Source organism: Xiphias gladius, chromosome 20 (assembly GCF_016859285.1).
Source record: "Xiphias gladius isolate SHS-SW01 ecotype Sanya breed wild chromosome 20, ASM1685928v1, whole genome shotgun sequence".
Taxonomy (NCBI): domain Eukaryota; kingdom Metazoa; phylum Chordata; class Actinopteri; order Istiophoriformes; family Xiphiidae; genus Xiphias; species Xiphias gladius.
Genome location: NC_053419.1, coordinates 1,959,168 through 1,986,584, shown reverse-complemented (window position 1 = coordinate 1,986,584; position 27,417 = coordinate 1,959,168). Strand labels below are relative to the sequence as shown.

The 27,417-nt window shown below is 39.6% G+C and overlaps 1 protein-coding gene across 2 annotated transcripts in view; it reads left to right on the top strand.

Annotated features, from left to right (window-relative positions):
- The first annotated feature begins 172 nt into the window (after positions 1–172).
- pam (peptidylglycine alpha-amidating monooxygenase) overlaps positions 173–27,417 on the top strand; it is a 50,497-nt gene continuing 23,252 nt past the window's right edge. For both annotated transcript variants that reach the window (XM_040157051.1, XM_040157050.1), the window contains exons 1-15: positions 173–269; positions 1,906–2,063; positions 2,154–2,292; positions 7,660–7,783; positions 8,315–8,372; positions 10,851–10,938; positions 12,493–12,584; positions 12,989–13,072; positions 13,936–13,984; positions 14,260–14,327; positions 16,291–16,371; positions 16,455–16,531; positions 18,823–18,926; positions 22,432–22,625; positions 22,848–22,907. In XM_040157051.1, the coding sequence (XP_040012985.1) occupies positions 2,198–2,292; positions 7,660–7,783; positions 8,315–8,372; positions 10,851–10,938; positions 12,493–12,584; positions 12,989–13,072; positions 13,936–13,984; positions 14,260–14,327; positions 16,291–16,371; positions 16,455–16,531; positions 18,823–18,926; positions 22,432–22,625; positions 22,848–22,907 (1,174 nt within the window). In that variant the 5' untranslated portion in view covers positions 173–269; positions 1,906–2,063; positions 2,154–2,197. The remainder of the gene's footprint in view (positions 270–1,905; positions 2,064–2,153; positions 2,293–7,659; positions 7,784–8,314; positions 8,373–10,850; positions 10,939–12,492; positions 12,585–12,988; positions 13,073–13,935; positions 13,985–14,259; positions 14,328–16,290; positions 16,372–16,454; positions 16,532–18,822; positions 18,927–22,431; positions 22,626–22,847; positions 22,908–27,417) is intronic.

The following is a 27,417-nucleotide window of genomic DNA, read 5'->3' as shown; positions in this document are numbered from 1 at the left end:
GTCATTTAGTCATTCATTTTCCCTTTAATTTTCGCGCGCGTACACACACACACACACACACACACACACACACACACACACACACACACAGAGAGAGAGAGAGAGAGAGAGAGAGAGAGAGAGAAATGTTCGTGTGTGTACATTTGTTGAGATGATGCTTTTACTCTGAAAAGGTGGAAATGTGGTCGTTACTGATTCTTACCAGCGACACACAGGCAGGTTATCAGCTCAGTGCAGGCGATTGAAAGACGTCCAGCTGCAGCGAACAGGTACCATTTTTATCTACAAAGCATTTCTCCTTAAAATTTCCCGTTTAGCTTTCTAATTTAAGGTGGGCTACAATTTAGACACTTTCAATGACACCGACCACAGCTCATAATTGATACTATGTTTAACCTGTCAAAACACACACCAACGCACAAGATAGCTAATGTTAGCTCATGTACAATACTGACATGACAATAAATAATATAATTAGGGAGCTAACTGAGCTACAGCCAAGCTGTAGCTGCTTTTTTACCACCAAAGTTTGCTTTCTTAGAGGGTCTGGCATGTTTATATGCATCGTAGCTTAGCGCTAGTTAAAGATGGCTATTTTTTTTTTTTTTTTATCACTTCCTGTTTAGTTCAGGCATGACATCTGTTTATCCTTAGCGGTGTCTTTTCGGTATGAAAAAACAAAAAACCCCACTAATTTTGAACATATTTAACTAAGACAATAAAACAGGTTTCGTGTTTGGGTATACTTTTATTTCCACCCTAGCCTAGGCAGATGTACCTTATCTACCTTGTGCCATCTCTGCGGTAAATGGCATTGGCCAGCTGTTACGTTAATAACGAAAGCAACAGCCGTGTCGACCATAATCGCGGAACGTTAAGGTGGCTATAAATTAGGTGTCGGGTGGCTGTAGAGACGTGAAACTGTTTAGCCTCAAACCCTGGTGGAATACGTGCTGTGGTCCATGAGTGAGATGAGCCCTGTTTCCATAGTTTCATCTATTTCCTCAGAGGGCTGTGATGTCAGAACAGCGCTGCCCCTTCACACTCCTCCTCTCCCTTCTATTTCCACCTTCCTCGGTTAACAGCGATGAGTCACCGAGCAAGCTCGACATCTCAATGCTTTTTCCTTTGCCATTTATAAGCGTCACCGGGTTTCAAGGCAAACGTGACACAAGGCAGTTTGCGCACGTAGATGAGCAAGGCTTAGAGCTCCATGGTGGGTAGTAGGGTTGGAGGATCTTCAGCTGACAGATTTGGCCATACTTTTTGTACCTCTGGGTGTATCATACCATTACATTGTTTTTGTTTGGTTTTGCAAAACAATGAGCATGACTGATTTATAAAAAATGTTGTATTTTTCTGTGATTTTTGCATAAATGTGATGAAGTGCCTTGAGTTATTAGTTATTATTTTTTTATGGATTAGACAAAAACAGACATTCCCCCTGTGGTAGTTTTATTCATACACAGTTTATCATTTTATTTCTCATAAAAGTTACAAAAATCACAGTGTATATCAATATCACAATACAAGACTAAATATCCTGTGAAAGAGGATTTTACTGTGTTTACTAATTACACTAGGCATGGAACCATTAATACCAGGGTCGTTTACATTTCTGTCTGAGGTTTATTTTGAACTATTTCTATCATTTTCAAGTCCGACCAGTTAGACTTATTTAAGAAATAGGAGTATGAGAAAGAGAGAGGTGCACACAGAGACAATGAGTTCATCTTCCTTATTATAATGCAGGGTTACTGAGGACTCGGGGGCAGTTTTAACTACTCTATTAACAACATGTAAAAAAATAAAGTGCATTGACAAAGCCTACTGTGTTACTAGGTTCCATGTATGTGCTGGGTTTTTGTCACCTCACCAGTCACTTAACACACAGGCTTTTTTCAGGTGGTTGCTCCAGACAGACTTTTGAGCTATCTTACCTACCGGGAGGAACCAAGCGTAAGTTGCAATCCAACATGCTAAAGAAGTGAGGTCCAGCAGGGATACTACCTTCACCTCCCCTCATATCCTTACTCCTCAACCAAGCTGAGCAAATAAAACAGGTGAGTCAGGCACTCTGATGTACACTTTATCAACCCAGTCCTTTCCTAGGTGACAGGGTAGTGATGACAGCCGCTGTTTCACATTTACAGCAGAGACAGCTGGGGAAGCGAAACACGCCGTGGTAATCACGGTCATGATGGGAGTCCCTGTGCTCTGTGTCATGGTGCTAGCATTCATCTGTCACAGCCACTGCATGGAAATACAAAACCCTCTGTACAGGTCCAAAAGGTAAGAAAAAAAGGTCTTTTTGTTCTTTTGTGAGAGAATTGACTGGAAATGTAAAAAGTAGCTTTGTAAAAGTTTCAGCTGTAAATCTGTTGAGAAATATAATTTTTCCTAACTCTTTAATCTTAATCATTCCTCTTGTTCAAGACAACAGCTTACCCACCAGCTTAAAGCTGCCTGGTGGATTTTCTTGTTAACTAACACAATTAGTTTCTTATCAAAACGCACTGTTTGTATCCCTGAGGTCTAACGCACACCTTGAATGCATTTCAATTGTCCTGTTTTCTATTTCCTCTCAGTTTACTGCCTATGCTGGTGCTTTGCTATGTTTCTTTGTGCATTACTGCCACTGTCAGTTAGTGGAATAGCACAAAATTATTAGCAGGAATGTGTATTGCATTGTCCGCATGCATAACATACAAACACAACAATGAGTTGCACATAAAAATATCGCTCTGCTTAGCACTACTAGTGGACAAAAACCTAGGGTACCTTTTAATCTTTGAGATATGGCAACAATTGCAAGGCTCTGCAGTGTGAGCATTTTGATCATATATGCCATTTAAAATTAGAGCATGCGAATGTGAAAAAAAATCCAGTGCCCCCCAAAAATAAATGTAACGTGTAGAGCTTCGACCTCTGTTAGACAGATTATACACAAAGTAACCATATGGGCCACCAGACATTACTCTCTACCTTTCTTAATATAGGCAAATGATGAGGGAGCATCTAGTTGTTCATGTTCTTGTTGTTAGTGTATAGTGAGAACAGTGGCGTTTTTAGGTGGGAAAAAACCAACTACTTTGGACAAATTGCAAAACTTATAAAATTTTCCACACAGTTAAAGTCAGGCGATATTCTGGTTTAGCACATAACTAGTCTCTTCAAGTTACTGTTAAGATACTCTGTTCCCCATTTGTATGTGCTGCCAGCGTGGGTAACAGTTTGCTCTGCCGAGAAAGTCCAATTTTTCTGCACTGTCCAGATACTTTCTGCCGCTTTCACGTTTGGAAATCCCTTCAAGGAGTTCGTGGTGGTGACCCCCTGACAGCAAGAGGAAGAGCTCATTTGTTTGCATTCGACAGTAGAGCTGGAAAAAAAAACAGGAAACTGTGTGCGAGCGCTTAACAAGAACAGGACCGTGGATGGGAAACAAACAATGAGTGCTTACGGTGCACAAAGCGATCGTCCACTTGACTTGTCTGGTGCGATCACAGTAGCCGCGCTCTTAGTGGACTTCCCATCCCCTTCCAATAACACACACGGGAAGTTAAAAAGCCCCCTTTTTGACAAGCTAGCAGTTAGCCATTTATTCCTTGAGATCCACTCCACGTCAGATTTGTGGTTATTTTTACCAGTGGTTTGGTTTGTAACACTGTCCCTTGGCGGGTGGGCATAGAGGCTTTAATCTCCGGTTTTTCTTCAAAAGGCACACTTTCAAATTTGGGTGATAGAAGATAATTTACTTTGCTCTTGGGGAGTGCAGTTGCTGTCTCACCTTAAAGAAACACCAATTTCTGCCCACTACAAGCAAATGACGACAACAATGCGTGGACGTAAAGAAAGCGTAGCACGAGCCGCACGCGAGCAGAGCAGCAGCGACGGCGGCAGCTCCAATGCTCCGCGTCCTCACTGGGTGTGTTCAGGTGCAGTGTGGATTTGTGGGTCCCCCGCGTTTTGGAAGCGCTTGGAGCCCAGTACGCAGTCACAGTAGTTACGCATGCAGATCGCAGGAAAACGGACCGAAAGCGTAAATACGTGCTTTGGGACCCCGTTTACGCGCGCGTAGTGTGAGTAAAAATGGGAGCCGTGACGTAGGCCAGACAGCTGGGTTCGTTCAAGCAGCAGCGTGTCTGTTCTGTCAGGCGTGGGAGAAGCACACGTGAAAAACGCAGCTGAAGCGCTTTCTTTGTAGACATGCCGTGAGGGAGCATATCATCCACTAGGCATGTATTTGACCCAGGACCACAATATACAGTACATACACTGCCTTCAGACCCCTTCACATTTTGCACACATTATTGTATTGTAGATTCAATTATAAATGGATAAAAGTGTCATTCTGCGCATTAGTCTACACTGAGCAACCCGTAATGACAAAGTGAAAATATGTTCTAGAAGTGTTTGCTAACTTATTGAAATTCAGAAACTGAAATCTCTCATTTACAAACGTATTCAGATCCTCAAAGGTAGAGTCAGCGATTCTAATTCAAGACACCTTTTGTCAAATTCAGTAAAGAGCTCCTCACGGTCCGCTAGCTGTCTGCTCTGTGAGTGCTGGGGGGCTCTGTTAGTGGGATATAAACGAAGTGGCTCGGATCGATCCACACAGCGTTATGGCGCCAATCAGCAACAGGAACAAGGGAAAGAAGAAGGAGCGAGGGGCGGATAGCGCGAATGGAGGATGACCGGGGGGGGCGAGGGAGAACGGTCCAACCTTCCGTCGCAGCCAGAATTTGTGGAGTTGGAAATGGGGTGGGTGGGGGCTGCAGAGGAGGCGGCGTGACAGCGGCGCATATGCCAAAACAGAGTGGCATTGTTAAGGAGGAGAGATGGCCAAGGAACACCCAAAGGTGGGAGGCTCAGAGGAACCAAAATTGTAAAAGAAGTGCTATGATCAAGGCAAGGGTGAAGAGCTGTGTTAACTTTGGTGAAGCAACGATGGCGAAACCTCCGAGAGCTGAAGGGCATGAACTTAGATGCGGAGGTTGCTCTGTTTCTGCTTGACAGGTGTCTGACATTAGTTTTGCTGGGTTTCACGGAGCCAGTAGGGCAGTATTTATTTATTTTTTGTCCTGTTTGCTAATGTTTGTGATAGTTAATCCAAGCTGGTTAGTTACCAAACAGGTACCTGTGGCACATTTGTGTGTCCGGTAACATCAAATTACTTGCCCACGGACACTCCGCTTACTTTCTAGTTTGCCAAGATATGATGTCGGTGGTGATGTTAACCATAGCAGCAGGAGAGTTGTGAGTAGAGCTGTCTACAGCTGTGCTGGCTCTGGGAAACTGTCTCATCCTCTCAGCCTGTCAGCTTTGCTGCAGCAACTGTGGCCAAAGTTTGCTGTTGTGGATTGCTCTATATCATTGTGTTTGTCCGTACAACATGCAAAGGATTTTATGGCGTCCAATCGATTCAGTTTGCCACAGGTGGACTTTCACCTGACCAAAGTGAAAGGTCTAAATACTTGTGTAAACGAGAGATTTTAGTTTTTGAACATTATTGAATTTACAAAATTTTCCAAAACATGTTTTCACTTTTTCATGATAGGTTATTGAGTGTACACTAATGGCAAAAAATGGCAATGTTATCCATTTACAATTAAATCTACAACACAAGACTGTGCAAAAAGTGATGGGGTCTGCATATTTTCTGAAACCACTCTGTATGTATCAAAGAGCATAAAACTGCATGTACTGTATGTTCACAACTTAAACTTTGCGTATAAAGATAGTAATATGCATTACAATTATTTTCATTACATTTATAAAGCAGTACATGCACAGGCTTCTGTTTCATAAATCTCAGTCACAGTGGAACTAGGCACATGTGCAAGACTTCATTTCCACTTCCAAAGTTAGCCATAGACCGGTCTACTTCCACCCTGAATGACCTGTGTGCATATCATTACTGCTGCTTAGTCTACTGTTTTTTTTAGACGTGAAAGTGACATGAAATATCAAAGATGAAGTTCAATTTTCCTGATTGTGTCATAACAGCAAGGCTGTCCAACAAGGCCAGAGCAGTCATCATTACATGCAGTCCTTACACGTGTGTGGCGATTTATAGCGTGTGTATTATCATTAATTTATCATCAGCAGTGATATCTCAGTTATCATCGCCAACTATCAGAGAGGATCGATTAATTTTATAGTGTTCATATTAAAAGAGAGTGTAAAAGCTGCTTCACAATAAAGGATCATATGGAAACAATCATAAACACAATAAATTGATGCCTCCAATGCAAATAAAAAGAGAAAATGATCCATACAAATGCAATTTAAGGCACCTTTGACTGGTATTTTAGAGATCACTCTGGAGACTGCAGAAAAAAAAACACAACTTGAAATTTGCTAACAATGTAAAGGAACAATGTTATTATTAGATCCATCTCCAACCTCATCTTTCATCTTCACCTTATATCAATCACAGGTCACTCTAGAAAACCATCTGCATACTGGTCTGAAGTATGTTTGTGCTCACATCCTCCCTACATATTCTGTTTCAGTAAATAGTAGTTAATCTGTGGTAAATGGAATATGCATGGTTTATACACTGGGCCCAAGCTCATCAGTTCCAGCCATATGGGCTCATTGAAATAAATGACAGTGCTCATTCACCGAGTGCTAATGACATTCTGAACACAGCTAAAAGTACAAGGCTGGCAGTTTTCTATATTTTGATTATTGTCAACAAATCCCATGAAAAGACCAAAACAATAATGCATTTATGCTACCAAGCAGTTTTGTTTGTGTATCCAAAACGTGATTTAATTTGTTCATCAGTTCCATAGAGCTCCATTGTTGAAAATCTATTAAAACAACCAGTGAGTCACATTGTTTTGCTAAGTGACATGTTTCTTCGAAATATGTGGGTACTGTAGTTTATGGTATGAGTTGTTCCTGTAAGGCAGAAGCCACTATATGCATGCATGGGAACATATTTCGTATTGTAAACAATTGCTGTTTATTCTTTACCTTTTCAACTTGTACAAAGTTAGCATTAGAAAATGAAGTGCTCTGTTCCCTTCAGATCCTTTTTATGCTCTGTTTATTTGTCCACCTTAAAGAAAGTCCAGGTGGTGTATGTCAAATCAAAGTTCATCCTGGTTTCTTGCATCTTGCAGCTCCTGCAGTATTGGCTCCAGAATGTCCCATTCATTGCAGCATCTACATTCTGCCTCAGTTTGCATTGCTGAGCACTAACTGCAGCTGCACCACCAGTCTCCTCTAGTTCTGTTTGGGGCTTTTAGTGCCTTACTATCAGTCAATGGAGTGATATTAGTGTCCACTGTTGTCCTCAGTCTCTCCCTCTCAGCACTTCTCTGTTGTATTTCCTCTTCTGAAGACTCCAGCTCATACGAGTACGACTCTATGAATCCATCACATCCAACAGTTTCTTCTTGTGTGTCAGCTATACACATGCTTTGAGTGGAGAAGGATTTGCTAGGCATGAACTTAAAAAATGGGGTGACATGAAAATCTAACTTTTTCTTTTAAACTTTTTTATTTTCGTGTAGTTACGTTGTTGTGTATGACTTCAGAGTAGGCAGTATGACTCCAATAATACTGCTGAGTCTGCTATTAATAAATGAGTGTCCTGTTATTAAGCCGGAAGGAAACCACACCGTTCCTATGTTCCTCCCTAAGGTCTCAGGAAAATGTCTTGTTGGATCCTAGCAACTGTGTGTCCAGGACCGAGCAGCAACAGGTCTTAACAAACTCTCACAACTTCTCTGTGGATATTCGTATGCCTGGTGTTACCCCGGCTGGGGTGAGTCTGTTTACGTTTAATTGATTACTAAAGAAAGTATGTATTCAACTAGTTGATAATTAATGAAAATAATCATTAATTGAAGCCCTAATCATTATTATCTCTTGTGAAATTAGAAACCAGATGGTGTTTATTTCTCTAGGAGTTATTGCTTTTTCAGCCCTAAATATTTACGGCCCCAGTACCTACATTTTTTTACAGGGTACTCGCTTGTCCTCCTATAATTTGTCATACCAGAGTCCCATCTAAACACACCTTTTGCATTTGACAAGTGTGTCGGTGTTTTTGTGCATGAAGAGTTAGTGCTTTTACTGAGTTTTATGAGCAGGAACTATCACAATCAGAATTTACTGTGCTGAATGTTGCTCACCAGTCGACATGACACGCATAAACTGTGCTCATAACCGTATTTTTGTTAAAACTTAAATAAATTTGTTACTCTAAATATTAATCTAAAAATGATTCAGCAAATGATGATTGTTTTCTATTATTCAGTAATGAATATCATCGTTTTGTTCTTTCATGTTTTAGTCGGACACTTACCTGTGCATGGCATTTCCTGTGCCAGCTAGTCGAGATGCATATATTGGTGAGTATATTTTCTTTAAAATATTTTAAGTTGACCAACAGTGTGTTTGAACTCATTGACAATTTTGGTGAGGACACACATTTAAATCTGTGTTTTGGGGGATATGACTGCTGCTTGCCAATACTGCTGTATTGGCAAGAATTTCTATAATGTATACGACACGTGTCATCATACAGGGGTTACAATTCAATAAAATGTGATATATTGCAATACTGTAAGCAAGGTTATATGTTGTGATTTTTTTAATCTAATTTTATGAAAACTGTCATTATAAAGAACACACCACAATATGCATAAAATCTGAGTAAAAAAAAGGTTACTTGTTTATGCAATCAGAACATTTGTATCTATCACAGTCCCTGTAACATCCGACATCATAGCAATACTTTTTCTGCCATCTGATCAAATCAATTAACATTTGCCTGTGTCAGTAAAAAAAATAAGATAAAAGTGTTTGAAGGATTCTTTAGGTAAAGAAATGAAGTAAATTTAAAAAATGTCAACAGACAGTGTTACATGGAGTGAGTTCAGAGGGATCCACTCATTTAACGTTAGCCGTTTGCTTTACCATTAGCTGCACATCAGAATGGTGTCTTGCTATGTGTGCTCTTAGATCCGTTGTGTTCCCTAAATATTTGTTTTTGGCACGGCACATTTTGCAAATGGCATGGCTCTTGTCAATCTCCTTTGTGCCTTCTTTATTGTGGAAGCCAAAATGTGCCCACACCAGTGTTCATTTTGTCAATGAAAACTATGACAGAAAATATTCATTGGCAACCTATTTTTCACAACTAAAACAAGACTAAAACTAAATAAAAAGTAACCTTTGAAACAAGAAATATGACAAAATGTATTACATTTTTAATCAACGAATAAAAACGAAACAGTAATGTGAAAGATGGACAAATGGACATGTTTTAATGCAAACTCTGTAGCTCGTGATTAGTAAAAATGTTTCCTCCCCAGTTCAGAAGATGATTTAGCCATTTAACCTGTTGCACTACTTTGATAGGAAACACCTTGCAAAATTTTTTGTCCGTCAGTAATGTTATTTGACGTTACCTGTTCTTTGAAGAAACAGATTTATGGCCTAAATTAATCTACAATCCACTATGAATTAGACAATGAGCAGCAACATAACAGTGCAGACAAACTATGAAAACAGGCAGCACGATGGCATCTATAAAAAGGTAAGCTAATGTAACTAGCAAGTGCTGTAGATGTGGAGGTAATGATAATTTTACTTTCAGTCGGCTATCTTTAATGTTGCTATCAGGAGGAGTGAATAAATTCCAGGATTAATGTTGTCGGTCCTTCCAAATTGTCCTCTCGATGTTCACTAAACAAAAATCACACTATTGATGTTATATGTTGATATAGTGTCTCCTCTCAAACTAAACCCAGAAAATGAACAGTATTTTAGTGATAAAGTGAGTGAATCCAGCTTCTGAATGACTCACTGCTCTGCAGTCATAGGTACAGATGGCTGCAGTAATGATAGATCAGCAGGAACTACTGTACTAGATTAGATTAGAGAAACCGGTTCTGTTTAAATAAATAGCCATAGACAGAATAGAGTTTGGAAATGCTAAATGGATTTACTGAGGTGAGTCAGTCTGCACTACCTCAGAGCAGACTGACATGGACGCCTTGTAAGAGACTCTTGTAACCGTGGTAACTGAACACAAAGGTGGTGACAGCTGTAGCCTCAAATGCATTGAAGACATAAAAATTGAAAAGATGTGATCTAAATGAGACTGACGAAAACTAGACTAAAATGTCTTTAGTTTTTGTTGACTAAAACTAGACTAAAACTAACAAAAATGAAATGACCTAAAACTGATACAAATTTTCTAAAGACTAAAACTACATCAAAACCAGTTGCAAAAATGAACACTGGCCCATACTTCAGCAGTGTAAGCCTTGGGAGCCGGTCCAACCCTTCCTGATTCACCCATCAGTGGTAACGTTACTAGTCAGCTAGGTTTGCTAATGCTAATATTTGCGTCGCACCCTTACACGACTACTACATTGTTACATTGCAGTGGAAGAGTCAAGCTGACGATAGATTAAAACACTGCTATCTAGTGGTCAGAGGTTTAAATGCAACACAAAATGAGCCACTGTCTGCCACAAATCTTTGCATGTAAACTATTAACTCCAAATCGATACAGTGTCTATGAGAATTGATACAGTATCACAAAACATAATATCAGAATACTCAAGTGTATCGATATTTTCTCACACCCCTACACTGAAGGGCTGCAACGTATGTTTATTCCTCAGTGCACTTTGCTGTCCTTGATCTAAGGTGCACATGATTTAACCAAAGGTGTGTCTGAATTATATTAGACAGCAAATCAAGTTAAGACAGAAATGGTTCGAGTGAACTAAGTCTTTATACCCAAAGTGTGTTGAATAACTCAACGAAGTTCTTTGAGTATTAACTATTTTAAACACAGTGCTTTTCCTCCGCAGTGGACTTCATACCTCATGCCAGTATGGACACAGTCCATCACATGCTACTGTTTGGCTGCCAGACTCCTGTCTCCACCAGCAGCTACTGGTAATATCCAACTTCAGGTCACAGCTCAGCGTCTGAAATGAACATTTTCATTGGTAAAGTAAAAAGTTTAAATACAAAGATAAAGGGGTTTTTTTTATCAGCAAAATGTCAATTAAATCAGTGAAATTATTCTCTGTACCTGTTTTCAGTGCTGTATCGGGAATAGTGGAAACATTTACTTAAGGCACAAGCTAACTAGAGTTTCCAAATGAATATTAAAACATTCATATTTCCTGAACTAAAATATTAACAATTTATTTTACCTAATAATGCAACTCATGTTTGAACCCCTTGAGTTAGGTTGGGTGTGAAGAGCAGTAAAGCTCCTGAACCTGAACCTGAAAGCTCAGGGGCAGTGTTACAAAGACTTTTCCATTATCAGTAATAATCATAGCATTAACCCCAGTACATCCTATAGCAGCTGCTAGCAGCGTTGTATAGCAGTGCTCAGACACCACATTGGTTTTGATTGTATTGGTATTGCAGCTTACTGGGGTTATCAGTATTAATCCACTGCTATGTCATTTTTTCTACAATCCCAAAATGTAATATCTTGCTGAAATGGAGTTCTTTCTTCTTTTTGTCTGTCTAATCTGGAATGCTGACATTGCTGGATATGCTGTTCATATCTTTATGACTCTGATGCAAGGTGTAAGATTTTGAAGCCCACAAATTCCAATCCTACTTGTTATGATGTGGTTGATGGGAAGATTATGTTCCCTCGCTTCAGTTTGTATTAAAGCTGCACCAGTCAGTGTTTTTATACTGGCAACTAGGCAAATGACTGCGTGTAATGTGATCGGTCATAGTGAGAAATCCGCAGAGAATTAGCACCAGTTCTTCAGTCCCCCCCAGCTCTATGAAGCTTCGTACCATCTTTACTGTTCAGTCGGTTGGTTTGGTCTCAGTGCTATCATCAGCCTCCTCTCCAGTAGCAGCAGGTAGCCGTTAAGAGAGAAATCTCTAAATAACCACTGAGCAGGTGCTCAGCAGAAAACAGTGGACAGACACAGTTAGAGATATGCTGGTGAACATAGTGGACCATTTAGCAGCTGAAGAGCCAGATATATCCCTGAGGAGTTGGGAGACACCAAGAACGGTGCTAAAAGAGAATCAATATTGGTCTTAAATTGATCAGATGGACACAAAAACCACTCCAAAGGAATGTTGCTCTGTTTCTGATGAATGTGCAATTAGAAAACTTTTTGCTAACATGTTCACCAGAAGAACTTCATAAGGTGATAATGTGTCAGTAGTTACAGCTTGTCATGGTTCATTCAGGAGGGCAAAAGTATCAATTTAATATTGTTTTTGTTATCTGTATAATACTAATTTATTGTAACATGCCCCTCGGTTTTTTGTTCCTGTACATACTGAGTTTGGCAGTGGAACTGCTCTGAGTGCCAGTGCTTTGTTATGGAACACCACAGCAACTTGCTGTAGTGGGGACAGATGTATGTGTTTTTCTGTGACTACCTCTGTGATTCACTCTGTTTTCCCATTTGGTCATTCATAAACAAAAAGTGGTATTGATTGCGTCATTTCTATCTCCAGGGACTGTGGCAGTGTAAAAGGCACTTGTGAGGATGAACCCTCCATTATGTATGCGTGGGCTCGGAATGCACCTCCTACTAAATTACCCAAAGGTATGTCTCTCAAAGGGGTTGGTTCACAATTACTAAAAGTCATATTTATTAGTTGACCTCTGGTTATATCTAGCCATGTGGAGAGTTTCATTTTCTCCTTACCAATACAATGGAGGTAAATGGAATTTAATTTGTTGTGCTAACATTATTGAAAAGTGGCCAGAAACAGTGTCCCTGTTACTCTGTATAACCCCCAGACTACAGTTCTTATAATCATAGGGACTATTTCTTTACTAGTAGTTAGTAGTTCACTGAAAATAAATGAGGCAAAGAAAGATCATGTATTGTCAAGTATGTTTTTTATGTACAATAATACATCTTTCTTTTGTTCCTCAGGTGGTTATATCTCTATGGGGTTTCATGTCTTTCTCTAACCTCTGCTCTTCTCTCTGTTGTCTCATCAGATGTTGGTTTTAAAGTTGGAAGAAATTCAGGAACGTCTTACTTTGTGCTGCAGATCCATTATGGAGATCTCAGTGCTTTCAGAGGTGAGTCCTAATGGAAGTTAAAGTACTGACATTTATGTTTCCGAGCGATTAATGTTTTCATTTAAAGCAAATTCAGTAAGGTCTGGAAAGATTCAGGTGTTTAAGAGTCATTCCAAATACAACAAGAGCTGTCACTTCTTGGTAAACATGAAGTCAGCAAGCAGGAACAAAACGTTGAAATCTTGTATAATAATTTTTCCCTCAGCTATAGCTGACATTTTTAATTCCGATATTATAATATATTTAGTTTAGTTAGCAGCCATGTGGAAGAAGAAAGAGGAACAAAAGAGGAACAGGACCAAAAATATTTTATCATACACATCTAACCAGTAAAAATTGCATATTCAAATCTAGCTAGCTGCATCCTTGGAGTTTTCTATAGTTTAGCATACAACTTCCATCCACCAAACACAGCACTCAAGGTACTGTAGATCAAAGTTTGAGATGGCTCTCCAGCTCTTTTGAAACCTCTATGTTGTGGTATACAAATCCTTAGAATCTGGTTTTGTAGGGAAACTGTGAGATTTAATTCTTTGTGTGTCTACTGAGTTTATATCAGCGTTGCACATGTTAAAATTCCATGGACAAATTCTGAATAGATTGAGTGATCAGATTTACTTCTCCCTCACAGAAAAACAGTTTTTTTTACCTGACCCACTCAAAAAACAATAATCAAAGAGAGTTTCTTAAATTTTGTATTTTTGGGAGAAGAACAGTGTACTTCTCATACTTTAGCCTCAACCCCTAAATTATTACACTTCCACCAGACAGCTTTCTGAAGTGAGGAAGTAGAGATATTTGGTGATTATAGTGCTCCTTCAGATGAAGAACGTGGCAGTTTATTTTATTTTTTTGTTTTGCAGACCATCATAGAGATTGCTCAGGACTTACCTTAAGAATGACATCCAAGCCGTAAGTATTTCCTCAAAAACATGAACTTTACCCTTGACTGCTGAAATAAAAAAATCTTATTGGAGGGAACTTTGAAATTTTGTACCTGTTGTATAGGAATAAAGAGCAGCACCGAATTTAGCTTGCTCTTCCTGAGCACCATGAAGAATGTACCTATAGATGTTTGACAAGAGGGAATAGGAAGGAAATGTCAGGGGAAAAGTCATAAAAAAAATCAAACCAAAACTTTTGAGCCTCTTATCCTCTAACTGTGGCTCTATGTGCCATCCTCAAAGGCAGCCATTCATTGCTGGCATATACCTACTCATGTCTGTGGACACATTCATCCTTCCAGGAAAAAGAGGTATGTTTGGTGTATTTTTTCCCACATTTAAATTTGTCAGTTTCAAAGATATTAAATTGACCCTTCGCTAAATCCCTCCTCAATTTCTTACTGTTGGTACGCCTGTCAACCTTTCACACTTGGTATGTCAATTTATGGCGTTTTCAATGATATCAGTGGGAGGTGTTCTGGAGGAATAAATAGCAAATTTCTGGAATAATAGTTTTGAAATATCAGAGAGAAGTAGACAGAAAGACCTAGAATATGCATTTGAGGGCTACATTCACAATATAATTCGTCAGCAAAGTATTTTGAACGAAAAGGACATTAAAATCGAGGGAATGCAAGCAGCAGGCATCCCATGTCCTGACAATTCATGTACAGGACAAAAATATACGGGAACAACAATGTTACTGCACAGCAAGGCAAGTCAGTATATTGCTTTATTTTAAGCTAACATTTTGTTATGACTCCCTATACCTTTGATTATCAAGATACTGTACTAGCCTATAGCTAGCAAAACTAAATGTCCCCACTTTTCCATTTCTTTAAAGCATGCCAGGATATTGCTTCCACATCGTGGATTTGATCCATGCATTAGATTTCATAAAAGCAAAACAGGAAAGCACAACTAAATCCTGCACAGGTTTGCCACAATTTCATACCAACATTACTAATGTTTTTTTTTTTTTTTTTTTATGTGGTAAATTTGCTCAGCTTCGAATGGTACACAACTACCTAACTTGAAGTTAAAACATAAGTAACCTATAATTAATATTCAGCCATCTTTGTTTGCTAACAAGTGTTTGCTAAGCTAGCAAACGTTAGTTAGCGTCTTACCTTGGAGCAAATGAAGGAGCTTTTGTTGATTTTCGATGGATGCAGCTGTGAGTGAGTTATTCCACACTGTTCAATCCATATCTCCACATCCACATCTCTCTCCTCTTATATTTTTTTAACATCCCCCTCTAAATTTTGAGAATATCTGCTTTCAGACTTGCAGGTTCCATATGGACACCGTTTCGGCATTTTCACTTGCTGTGAAAACTTGATAGGCTTCCCGCGCCTAGTTACGGTTGCTGATGTAGGATTGGACAGTGGCTGTCCTAGGGAGGGCCTCAGCGAAGGGTCAGTTCCTCTTATAGGGGGAGGGTCAGGTATTGTTTGATATTTGTTGTTTTGTGTCTTTTTTCAGTGGTTTCAGAAAAAAAATAATTGTTAAAACATGTTTGTTTTAAAGCTGCTTTACAATTATTATTATTACAATCCTGTTGTCTGCTGGGAGTGTGAGAAGCTCAGGCCCACCCTCATACAGATACACACCGACACAGAGAGCAGAGGAGAGAAAGGGGAAAGCAGAGAGACAAAAATCCCCACTCAGAAGAACTGGCTTTTAAGTGGCGTCTCTTGTCCAAAGCATTATATGATGTAGTTATTGGCTGAAATTATTGATTATCCATTATCAGAACAATAATCATTTTAATTATACACTACTTACCTTTACACATTATTTTTCCTTAAGCTGCATGATCCATATATTTAGCATTGTCTGTGTCAGAGCTTGAGGAATCTTGATCCAAACCCAAAGCCCACATGTTGACATGCATAAAATGTCTGGTTATTTCACTGTGTTGTTAAATGATGCAAACACTATGGGATGTGGCCAGTGTGTGTTGCAATTTATTTAGGCAAGATTCTTGTCCAGCTTGTTCGTGTTTAGTCAGCATTAAACACTGATGCATTTGCATTTTTTTGTTTTGTGGAGCAAGATATGTAATTAAGACAGTTAGAATAGTATTGAGCTGATAAGTTACCCAGCCCTAACTGCAAAAAAATAAGAACATATTCACATTTTTTGTACAGTACACTTTCCATCTAAACTGTCCACATTCACATTCCACCTTCAAATGTTTCTGTTGCAACTGATAAAAGGATAGAGCAGAAAATGGTCCTGCCTTGAAATCCTTTTATTTTTCTTTGTTAGTTACAAATGCAGACATCGCCTGTGATTACACTTCTTATCCCATCTACCCATTTGCCTTCAGGACCCACACACACGACCTTGGTGAGTCATACCAGAGAATTTAGCTGATTCAGATTAATTTTTGTCAGTATCAGTGGTAGTTTTGATATATGTTTCTGTTGCAGGTAAAGTGGTCAGTGGCTACAGGATCCGAGATGGGAAGTGGAGCCTGATTGGAAGACAGTCTCCTCAGCTACCACAGGTAGATTATCACATCAGAAGCCAATTAAAAACTGACATTTTCAGAGTGCCCCCAGTAGCCGACTGGTTAAAGGCGCATGTCATGTAACTACATTGTCCCTGTTTCTGTCCTGTGTCTGGCCGGGGACCTTTGTTCCATGTCATACACTTCCCTCTCCTCATTTCCTGTCCGATTCTGCTACTCTTTTTCAGCTGTTAAAATTTCATGTTTTATATAATGACCCACTGCTTGCTGTTGCAGAAACCTACAGTACACTAGTCAAGGTTTTATTCTTAATACTGTGGCTACACAGGAGGTGTAGTATGAGGAGCACATTAGCAGAGCAGTAGCAGCAGGTTCAGTGCTATATCTGTGTCTAGCCGTCAGCTGTGTTTTGGAAGCACTCAGAGCCCAATAGTCAATCACTGTAGTTACATGGATAAGAAAATAGACTTGAAGCATAAAAATATGCATGTATAGCACAAGTAAAAAGTGAGCCATTATGCAGCCTTTGTATATAGCTGGATTAATTTAAGAAGAAGTGAACCTGTTACATCAGACATGCGGGAAACGACTGAAAAAACACAGCTGAGACGCTTTCTATGTAGACATTCTGTAAGATGGAGAAGACTTAGACAGAAAACTTAGAAAATACAGTGATATTTGAAGAGACTACTCCAGCCTTCCATTCTTCTAACATACTAGCTTGACTCCATGGTAAAATTTGGTCACTCTCATGAAAGTTCTCTTGTAAATGAAGCAGTCAGTTTTTGTAGGTCAAGTTTAAAAGGCAGTTACAAAATGTTAACTCCCATGTAGTTTTGAAATCACTAGTTAGTCAGTTCGGTATTTTGGAAAATACCCTTATTCATTTACTTGCTGAGAGTTAGATGAGAAGATTGATACCATCATCATACCTGTTCGCTAAATATGAGGCTGGAGCCAGCAGCCTTCAGCTTAGCTTAGCATAATGACTGGGAAGTTCATTCTTTCATTCATGGGAAACAGCTGGCCTGGCTCTGTCTGAAGGTAACAAAATTGGCCTACCAGTACCTCTAAAGCTTACTAATTACCATTTTATATCTCATTTGTTTAATCCATACAAAAAGAGAAATGTCCTTTGTTCAAAGTGTGTTACCTTTGGACAGAGCCAGGCTAGCTATCAAGCAACAAATATGTAAGTGCTATCAATATTCGCATCGAACTTTCAGCAAGAAAGTGAATAAGTAATTAGTAATGTCTAACTGTTCCTTTCATCAACAATTCTGATAATTGATCAACCATTTAAGTAATTTTTCAAGCAAAACGCCAAATATTCTATATTTCCAATTTTTCCAATGGGAGGATTTTCTGTTTTATATCATTATAATTTATGTCAGTTTGGGATTTGGACTGTTGGTCTGACAAAAAAGCATTTTGAAGATGTATCTAATAATGCCAAACCAGTTAAAACCATAATGCAGTGGTTTTCTCATGTTTGTATTTTTAAACAACATAAACAAAACAAAAAATGACTCCAGGAGTCATGATTTTTTAGTTTTCCACTTTAAGAGCATGGCTCAAGGTGCAACTGGTATATTCTGCTGACGTTCTGCTGAGTGTTTTGTGAATGTGTCTTGTGTGATGCCAATGGCAAAAAAAAGCAGGCAAAGGCTCAGGCTCCAACTGTATGTTGTGACATTCAAAAGTATAACAAATATTGTATGCAGTACATGATCAATTTGGGACAATCTTTGAACATATGCATTAATGTGGGTGCTAACTTGCAATAATGGGATGTTGGATCAAAGTCACATTTATGTGTGATAGTGAAGACTTGCTCCAGCTCATACTATTTTGAATCCTATAACCAAATATCTCATACATATTTGATGCTGAAATCTCCAATGCTTTTGTCCAAAGAGAATCAGATATTTAGATAAAAAAAATTTTCTCACATTTACTTATGAATTCTAGGAGTTGTGATGTAAACTGTAGATATTTTGGATGATATTAATCATACAGTCTCATTATTAATGGGATTTATCTTGATTGTACGAATGACCACTCTGTGTCGGATTGTAAACCTCTTACACATTTGTTATGACAGAAAAGTGTGATTTGCAAACATAAGGGCCCAAATCAGAGTATCTGTTTGCGTCTATAAGCTTGTCGAAGTTGCTCCCGGTTCTATAAGGAGTTTGTAATAATCAGGTTAGATGTATATTGTGACTAGTAGATTTGAATTCAACTAAGAATATATTGATAACAGCAGTTTTTCAAGTAGGGTGGTGTTTGCTCATTGCTCAGCAGTGAATGTGTTTTCTCTCCAGGCTTTCTATCCTGCTAACAAGGAGGTGAATTTGAAGTATGGTGACACCATTGCTGCCAGATGTATGTTTACTGGTCAGGGCAGAACGTCCAAAACATACATTGGGTGAGTTCTGTTGTAAAACCCATTGCACCTAATGCATAAGTGCACCACATTGTAGATTACCTGTAACTCAAAAGTGCCTTTTATTTTCTGTGGTTTTATTCAAAGTTTTATTCAAACTACTTGAATAATAGATTAACTTTTGTTTGCCCTCTGTGGACTGTGTATTGATATATAACCTACAGGGATTTATCATAGGTATGTAAAACAGGTACTGTGGCTTTATTCCAGTCAAGATCTGTTCCCCTCTACCGCACCTTGTGTTTCTTTGCACTTGCTGTGTGGTTGCTCATACAGTGTTACAACTTACTGTATATGCTATATGCGCTAACAGGGATGAAAAGCATCATAACCCAGCATCCAGAAAAAAACATTGAGTTAAAAAAAAAAAAAGCCAGGATCTATGTTGTTGGGGTTGTGTTGTTTCAGTTATCATGAGATGATGAGATAAATACAGGGAGGCCAGTCTGAGTGATACATCCATGACTTTTAAGTTTCTTTTTAAGTCCTATCAGACACCAAAACACTGCACAGTTGTTTATAATACTGCAGACAAGAATTTATAACTCTGGAAAGCTATCATAGTGATAATTATACTTTTAAGTTGTCCGTGTTAAGTAATTTACCAGGATTGCAGGCTTGAATGTATTTGATTGACCATTGCAGTTCGATATTGCATGATATCACTGTATCATTGCAAGGGTCTCATTGAAATGAATGAGGGGCCCATGTTTTTTCCAGGGTGTTGATGTCTATCTGAACATGACCCAAAACTCAGAGATCTTCATATGGTGGTTTAAGAAAGTACTCAGACCCCTTCACTTTTTGCACACTGTATTATGTAGATTTAATTGTAAATGGATAAAATTGACATTGCTATTGGCCTACAGTCAGTAATGTATAATGACGAATTAAAAACATTTTTTTGAGAAATTTTTGAAAATTCATTAAAAATCAAAACCTGAAATGTCTCATTTACAAAAGTATTCAGACCCTTGATACAGTACTTTGTAGAGCCCCTTTGGGCAGCAATTAAAGTTTCTTTGGTAAGTCTCTACATGCTTTGCACACCAGGATTTGAGCAATTTATCCCATTTGTCGTAGCAGATCCTCTCAAGCTCCAACAGATTGGATAGGAAGCATCTATTAACTTTGGCTGGGCCACTAAAGGACAGTCAAAGACTTGTCCCCAAGCCACTCCAGCGTTGTCCTGACTGTATGCTTTGGGTCATTGTCATGCTGAAAGTTGATGTGTTGCCCCAGCCGCAGGTCATTTGTACTCTGACGAAGATTTTCTTCAAGGACTTCTCTGTATTTGGCTGAATTCATCCTTCCCTTAATTCTGACCAATCTCTGTGTCCCTGTCCCTGAGAAGCACCCCATAGCATGATGCTGCACCCACCATTCTTCACTGTAGGGATGGTATTAGCCAGGTAATGAGCAGTGCTTGGTTTTTGCCAGACATAGTGTTTGGAGTTCTGCTCAGAGGGTTCAACTTTTGTCTCAGACCAGAGATTTTTCCTTATGCTTGCAAAGTCCTTAAATGCCGTTTGGCAAACTCCATGTGGGCTGTCATACGCCTTTTACTCAAAGGGACTTCTTGCCCACCACTCTACCATAAAGGCCTGATTGATGGAGTGCTGATGAGATGGTCGTCCTTCCGGCAGGTTCTCCCATCTTTGCAGAGGACTTTTGAAGCTCTGAGAGTGACTTTTGGGTTCTGGGTCAACTTCCCGACCAAGGCCCTTCTTCCCTGGTTACTCAGTTTTCCTGGATGGCCAAATCTAGGAAGAGTCCTGGTGGTTCCAAACTTCTTCCATTTCATAATTATTGAGGCCATTGTGCTCCTTGGAACACCCAAAGCTTTAGAAATGGGTTTATACCCTTGCCCTGATATATGCCTCACCACAACTTTATTGCATAAGTCTACAAATAGTTCCTTGGACGTCGTGGTTTGGTTTTTGTCCTGATATGCAGTGTGAATAATGGGACCGATATATGCCTTTTTTAAACTATGTCCAGTCAAATTCTAGACACGTCTCAAGGATAATTAGAGCAAACAGAGTGCATCTGATAACAATTTGGAGTTCCACAGCAAAGGGTCTGAATGCTTTGGTAAATCAGAGATTTTTGTTTTTGATTTTAATAAATTTGCAAAATTTTCTAAAAACATGTTTTCACTTTGTCATTATGGGTTACTGAGCTTAGACTGCTGGGCAAGAATGACAGTTTTATCAATTTCAATTTAAATCCACAACACAATAAACTGTGCAAAAGGTGGTTAAAAAAATTATCTACAACATAATCATAGGCATTAAGCAGTATTCAGTACTTACAAAAATTGCTCATGAATGATGCTTTGCAGACAGGTATTTTTCAAGTCTCATTCAGAATGAAGTACTTGACCATCAGATCCATTGTTTGTCACGATGCTGGGCTCAACATCGTGATGACTGTCAGCCATTGGCGATAGAAGATGGCCCAACCCTAGGTAGGACAAGTCATCATTCATTTGCAGATCGTAGTAAATGAGAAGGCTCATGCACCTGAATGAGGGAGTTAAGGTAGATCGGTGCTGTGGTAGAGGCTACTCTGTAGGCAAGCATTAGTGACTTCAGCGACTCAGCAACAGGGAGCCAGTGAAGAGTAATGAAAGTGGAGTGATATGAGCTGTCTTTGGCTGGTTGAAGACCAGACATATGCATTTTGGACCATTTGCAGGGGTTTTACTGTGCAGGTGGGCAGCCATGCCAGAAGAGAGTTACAGTAGTAAAGGCAAGCGATAACCAGTGCCTGTACAAGGAGTTGGGCAACATAATCAGTCAGAAAGGACTTGATCTTTCTGATTTTATATTGTGCGAAGCAACATGACTGAGTGACAGATGCAACATGTTCAGGGAAAGATGGTCATCAATCTCAAAGCCCCAATTTTGAGCAGATTTTGTTGGTGAGAGTGAGCTCAGCTGGATACTAATGCTGTGCTGAACAGGACTGCTTGTGATCACCAGATGGTCAGTCTTAGAGAGATTGAGTGGATTATTAAAGAATTGTGACCAAAGTATTTACTTTGTGAGACATTTAACAGTTTAAAATTAAACTAGTCAGTGCTCAAATGTCTCTAAAGGTAACGACAGTCAGTGTATGATAATGTATTGGGCGGTTTATAGAGGTCTTCATGATATAGATATAGCACCGCTCTTCACTGACTACATAAAGGTCATCTGCCTTTTTGAACATACAAATTAAACTAAATTTCTCTTCCTGGTGGATAGATAAAGCACTGCAACTAGCTTCCACACATGGTGCTTAGGGGTGTTAACAAGATGGTACTGCATTCACTACGTCATCAAGAGGGATCACATAATAGCCACGTGGAGAGCAGGGACCCAGTGGGTACCTACAAAGGATCAGCCTGGGCACTTCCACAGACCAGCCTGCAGTTTTAGATGGCTACTACTGTAGCAGTGTGATGTATTTATCCCCATGTACTTTTCCACTCTGTCTGCAGTGGTACCTCTGTTGATGAAATGTGCAACTTCTATATAATGTACTACATGGACAGCAAACATGCAATCCCCTACATGAACTGCATGGAGACAGGCTCAAAAGAATTGTTTCAACACATTCCAGCAGAGGCCAATGTTCCCATCACTGTCAGTCCAGGTCATATGAACTCTATGATGCATATGGGACACTCAACAGGTACAAAGGCATCAAATATTGTTTATGTTGCAAGTTATTCAAGGTAGATTTTTTTTCTTCTTCTGTTGGTTAGAACATTTATGTATGGTAATGTAAGAATAAAACACACTTCTCTCACCTATCTCAATGTATTATCTCCTTGTGTTTTGTAATTCATCTAACATAATTTACATTTTTCAAAAAATGTACATTATGAGACTAAACTTTTTTCCCCCCCCAAAGATCATCAAGATAACAGACCGGTGTTGGATGCAAACAAAGCAGAGCAGGTCCTGGATCAGGGTGAGTTCAAGAACAATGAGCTGCACAACTGGGTTATTACTAGGTTCACTATTATCATTATTCTCCAGGTAAATGGTAAATGGACTGCACCTATATAGCGCTTTTCTAGTTTTATCGGCCACTCAAAGCGCTTTACACTACATGCCACATTCACCCATTCGCACACACATTCACACATCGTATTCACACACACACACACACACACACACACACACACACTCGCACATACTGATGGCACAGCCATCAGGGGCAATTTAGGGTTCAGTATCTTGCCACTGACTTTCCGGTTAGTGGACAACCCGGTCTACCTCCTGAGCCACAACTGGTCTAGGACATTGAACATATTTTTTTTTCCCTACAAAAACCCATTACCATTTCATTTTTATATTTTCTATAGCCATTTACTAGTAACTGACAGGTCCAGCCTCTCTCATCATTTTAGGTCAACACTGAGGGCCAGGTTTACTAAGGAATTTGCATTAGGTGCAAATGTGATACATTCTAGCCCAAACTCATGTACTGTATGTATCAAACATTCGCAGCAGGCTGGAATTAGTTTGTATGTCATTTTTGTGTGCAGTGTTTGTCTCACTCCTCATTGCATATGCATTTAAGGGAGGATCGCACAAATATTAGGAGACATGTTGCAGAGGATGATTGTGCATTCTGGATTTACTGAGGTCATGCTATTTGTGGCTGTCAATTTTGCTGGGAAAATTCTCTGCCTCTGAAAAGCAGACGTGAACATGGCGCAGATAGGATTTACAAGACAAGTCTGGTTGTAGTGGCGGAAATAAATTTGCATTAAGTATAGGCTTATATATAATCAAAACCTGATTTAGAATATGATAATAAAAACAAACGTGGAGGGAGCAATTCACCATTTTCTGGCAGAGAACCATGGCCTCAGACCTTAAGGTGCTGACTCTCATCCCAGCCACTTCAACAGAACCACCTCATCTGCAAAGAGCGGAGAAGCAATTCTGAGGTCCCCAAACTGAAAACTCTCCTCCTCCCAGTTATGCTTTTAAATCATGTCCCTGAAAATCAGGTTCTGGGACAAGGGTCAACCCTGTTGGATGCCAACACCAACTGGAAACATGTTTGACTTCTTTCCAAGAATAAGAACACAACTCTCACTCCTAAGGACCGGATGGCTCGTATTAACGGCCCCGGTACCCCGTAAACCTGCAGTATCTCCCACAAGACTCTCTGTGGGACATGGTTGTAAGCCTTGTCTAAGTCCGAAATTACACATGTAGACTGGATGGGAGAACTCCCATGACCCCTCTAGTAACCTTGCAAGGGTGTTGAGTTGATCCACTGTTCGACGGGCAGGATGGAATCCGCATTGCTCTTCATGGATCTGAGGTTTTAAAATTGGTTGGAGCCTCCTTTCCAACACCCTGACATAAGCTTTCCTGGGGGGGCTGTGTAGTGTGATACCCTGATAATTGGAGCTCACCCTTCTGTCCCCCATTTTGAAGTTGGAAACTACAGCCTGTCTGGCATGCCAGTACCAGTGCTAGGTTCTGGGGTCTCCAAAAGCAGCAGACCTCAGTGGATTTGTCTAAAAATTCATCTTCTGTTTGTTTACCTTAACTCTGTTTATTGTTTATTTATAGATATATGCTAAAGATTATAATAATTTTGTGAGTTATATTTTGAGTAATAATAACCATTTTTTTCTGAGATGGAGCTGAACTGCGGCCAAAGTAAATATTTTGTAATCAAGATCACTATGTTATGGTTTCTTTTCTGAGCTTAATGTATCCAATATCCCACCTCTGAAATGTGCCTATGAGCTCTCTTTCATTCGCAGAATGCGTATTAGAGGTTCAGTACCAGTCACAGTCCAGGAGGTGACTTCATAACGAGCTGCTGTTTTAGTAAATCAGACGCTGTCTACACACAGATTTAGGTCGCAAACTCAATGAAAACTGCAGCGACATTTGCATAAAGCCATTTTCTTAGTGACTCTGGCCCTGAGTGTGTGTTAGCCAGAGTCCAGTTAGCATAGTGAGAACTAGAGTTCACACTAAGAGTACATGTTTTTGCAGATAATTTGCTGGTGAATTAAATCACAATGCACAAAAATATTTCCAAATGTAGAATTTCTGCAACATAAAATAAGTTTCAATTTTTCCCTTGTATAAGGCATTATCACTGTTACAAAATAGACACTTAGCTCCCAATTATTTATACTATTACTCTAGTAATGCACTGGTAATCACTTAAGTATGTATTATTATTATTATTACTATTATGATTTAAAATGAAATTATAAGAGAAATTAACTTAAGCTCTCTGGCACTACTGGCTGAAAAGCACAAGCTGCATGTACCGCCCTACAGGTAGTTAGCTTCTGCTTTGTGTGATTGTGAAAAATGACCTGCCTTATCTGAATCTAAGTGATAGTTTGCTTTTTGACCTTTTCTGCTATTCATTAAGTGAACATGCTAGACATAAGTCAATTTGCAAGATTACTGAGTACCAGAACTCCTTGGGCTAAACATTGATGATTGACCTTCTAGTTATTTTTAGATCAATACTGGTGTGTGTCTTGGACTCTCCATTGATGAGTGGAGCAAGTGGGCTAGCTGATCAGCACCAGGTGATGATGATGTATCAGATAGTGGAGGAGACAACCTGGTCAGCGGTAAGCTATAGAAAAGGTGAACAGAGAATAACTGGCAGAGGAAATTAGCAGGCAGTCAGACCAAATACAGTCTGGGGTATGTTGTTTCAGGTACTGGCAAGGCAAAGAAATACAATCCAGGAAGTCCAGTTTGGGTAACAGATGTGTGAATTTAAACGCTTTAAATACTCACAGACAGGATTTTACAGTTCCAGTATGCGCTTGCACAGATATGATTGGTCACTGCTGTCTTGCTGTGTGATGTGGCATTGAAGCAGCATTTGAGCCTGGTTCAACTTTTTTGCAGGACCACCCCATGTTTTTTTGCCGGAGTCCTCTGCATTGTGTCACCAGTCTGGCTCCACGTAAACAGGGCTGCATTTTGTCACGCAAGACTCAAGTCAGTCAGAACGCAACCTTAGAATGAGAGTTGGCACATTAGAGGCCAATGTACTTACAGAATATATTACATTACCCATTTCAGGTCAGGAACGAGTCACTGCCTCGAGTGAAGGAGTTTAATTATGCTGAATTGAGTAACCGGGAAAGAAGAGCTTTGGTCAGGGGGGTGACCAAGAACCCAATGGTCACTCTCACAGACCTTGAGAAGTCCTCTGCAGAGATGGGAGAATCTGCCAGTAGGAAGACCATCTCAGCAGCACTCTATCAATTATGGTAGAGTGGCTAGATGGAAGCCCCTTAAAAACGCATATGACAGCATGCTTTGAGTTTGCCAAACAGCATTTTTAAAGTTCTGTGAGAGCATAAGGAAAAAGATTCACTGGTCTGATGAGACAAAAAATTGACTTCTCTGGGCAGAACTCCAAGCACTATGTTTGGTGAATACCGGGCACTGCACATCACCTGGCCATTACTGTTCTTATGGTGAAGAACGGTGGTGGCAGCATCATGCTATGGGGTGCTTCTCAGTGGCAGGGACAGGGAGACTGGTCAGAATTGAGGGAAGGATGAATGTAGCCAAATATAGAGAGGTCCTTTTTAAGAAAACCTGCTCCAGAGCGCAACCGATCTGAGACTGGGGTGACAGTTCAGCTTTAAGCACGACAATGACCCGAAGCATACAGCCAAGACAAGTGGTGGCTTGGGCCAAGTCTCTGACTGTTCTTGAGTGTCTCAGCCAAAGCCAAGACTAAAACCCCATAGAACATCTGTGGAGATACCTGAAGATGGCAGTTCACAGATGCTTTCCATCCAGTCTAATGAAGCTTGAGAGGATCTGCCAGGAAGAATGGGATAAACTGACCTAGTCTAGGTGTGCAAAACTTATAAAGACTTGCTCTAGAAGACTCAAAGCTGTAATTACTGCCAAATGGGCTTCTACAAAGTATTGAATTAGGGGTTTGAATACTTTTGTAAATGAAAGATTTGAGTTTTTGATTGTTAATGAATATGCACAAATTTCTAAAACCATGTTTTCACTATGTCGTTAGGAGTTATTTAGAGTAGACTGATGGGTAAAAATGGCAACTTTATCCATTAAAATTGACAACACAGTAAAGTGTGTGATGGTCTGAATACTTTCTGAATCCCACTGTGTTGTGGCAAGTATGTGACCCCACCAGAGACTGTATGTAACACCTGGATATGCATTGCATGCATGCAAAGATTGAAACATAGAACGTTTTACAGAAACTTCGACTAGAAGTTTCTGTAAAAAGTTTTTCAAAAAGTTTTTCAAGTAGCAAGCTTTACTTCTAAAGCACTTGTTTCAGGTGAATTACTATCATTATCTTAGCATGTGGTTTATTAAATTACCGACCAGCCTTGCGTAGGTGTTCTTGTCTTGTTACAACAGCCGTATCGATGATGAAAGAACAGTAGCTGAGAGTGTTTCTAACCCTGGCTACTAAA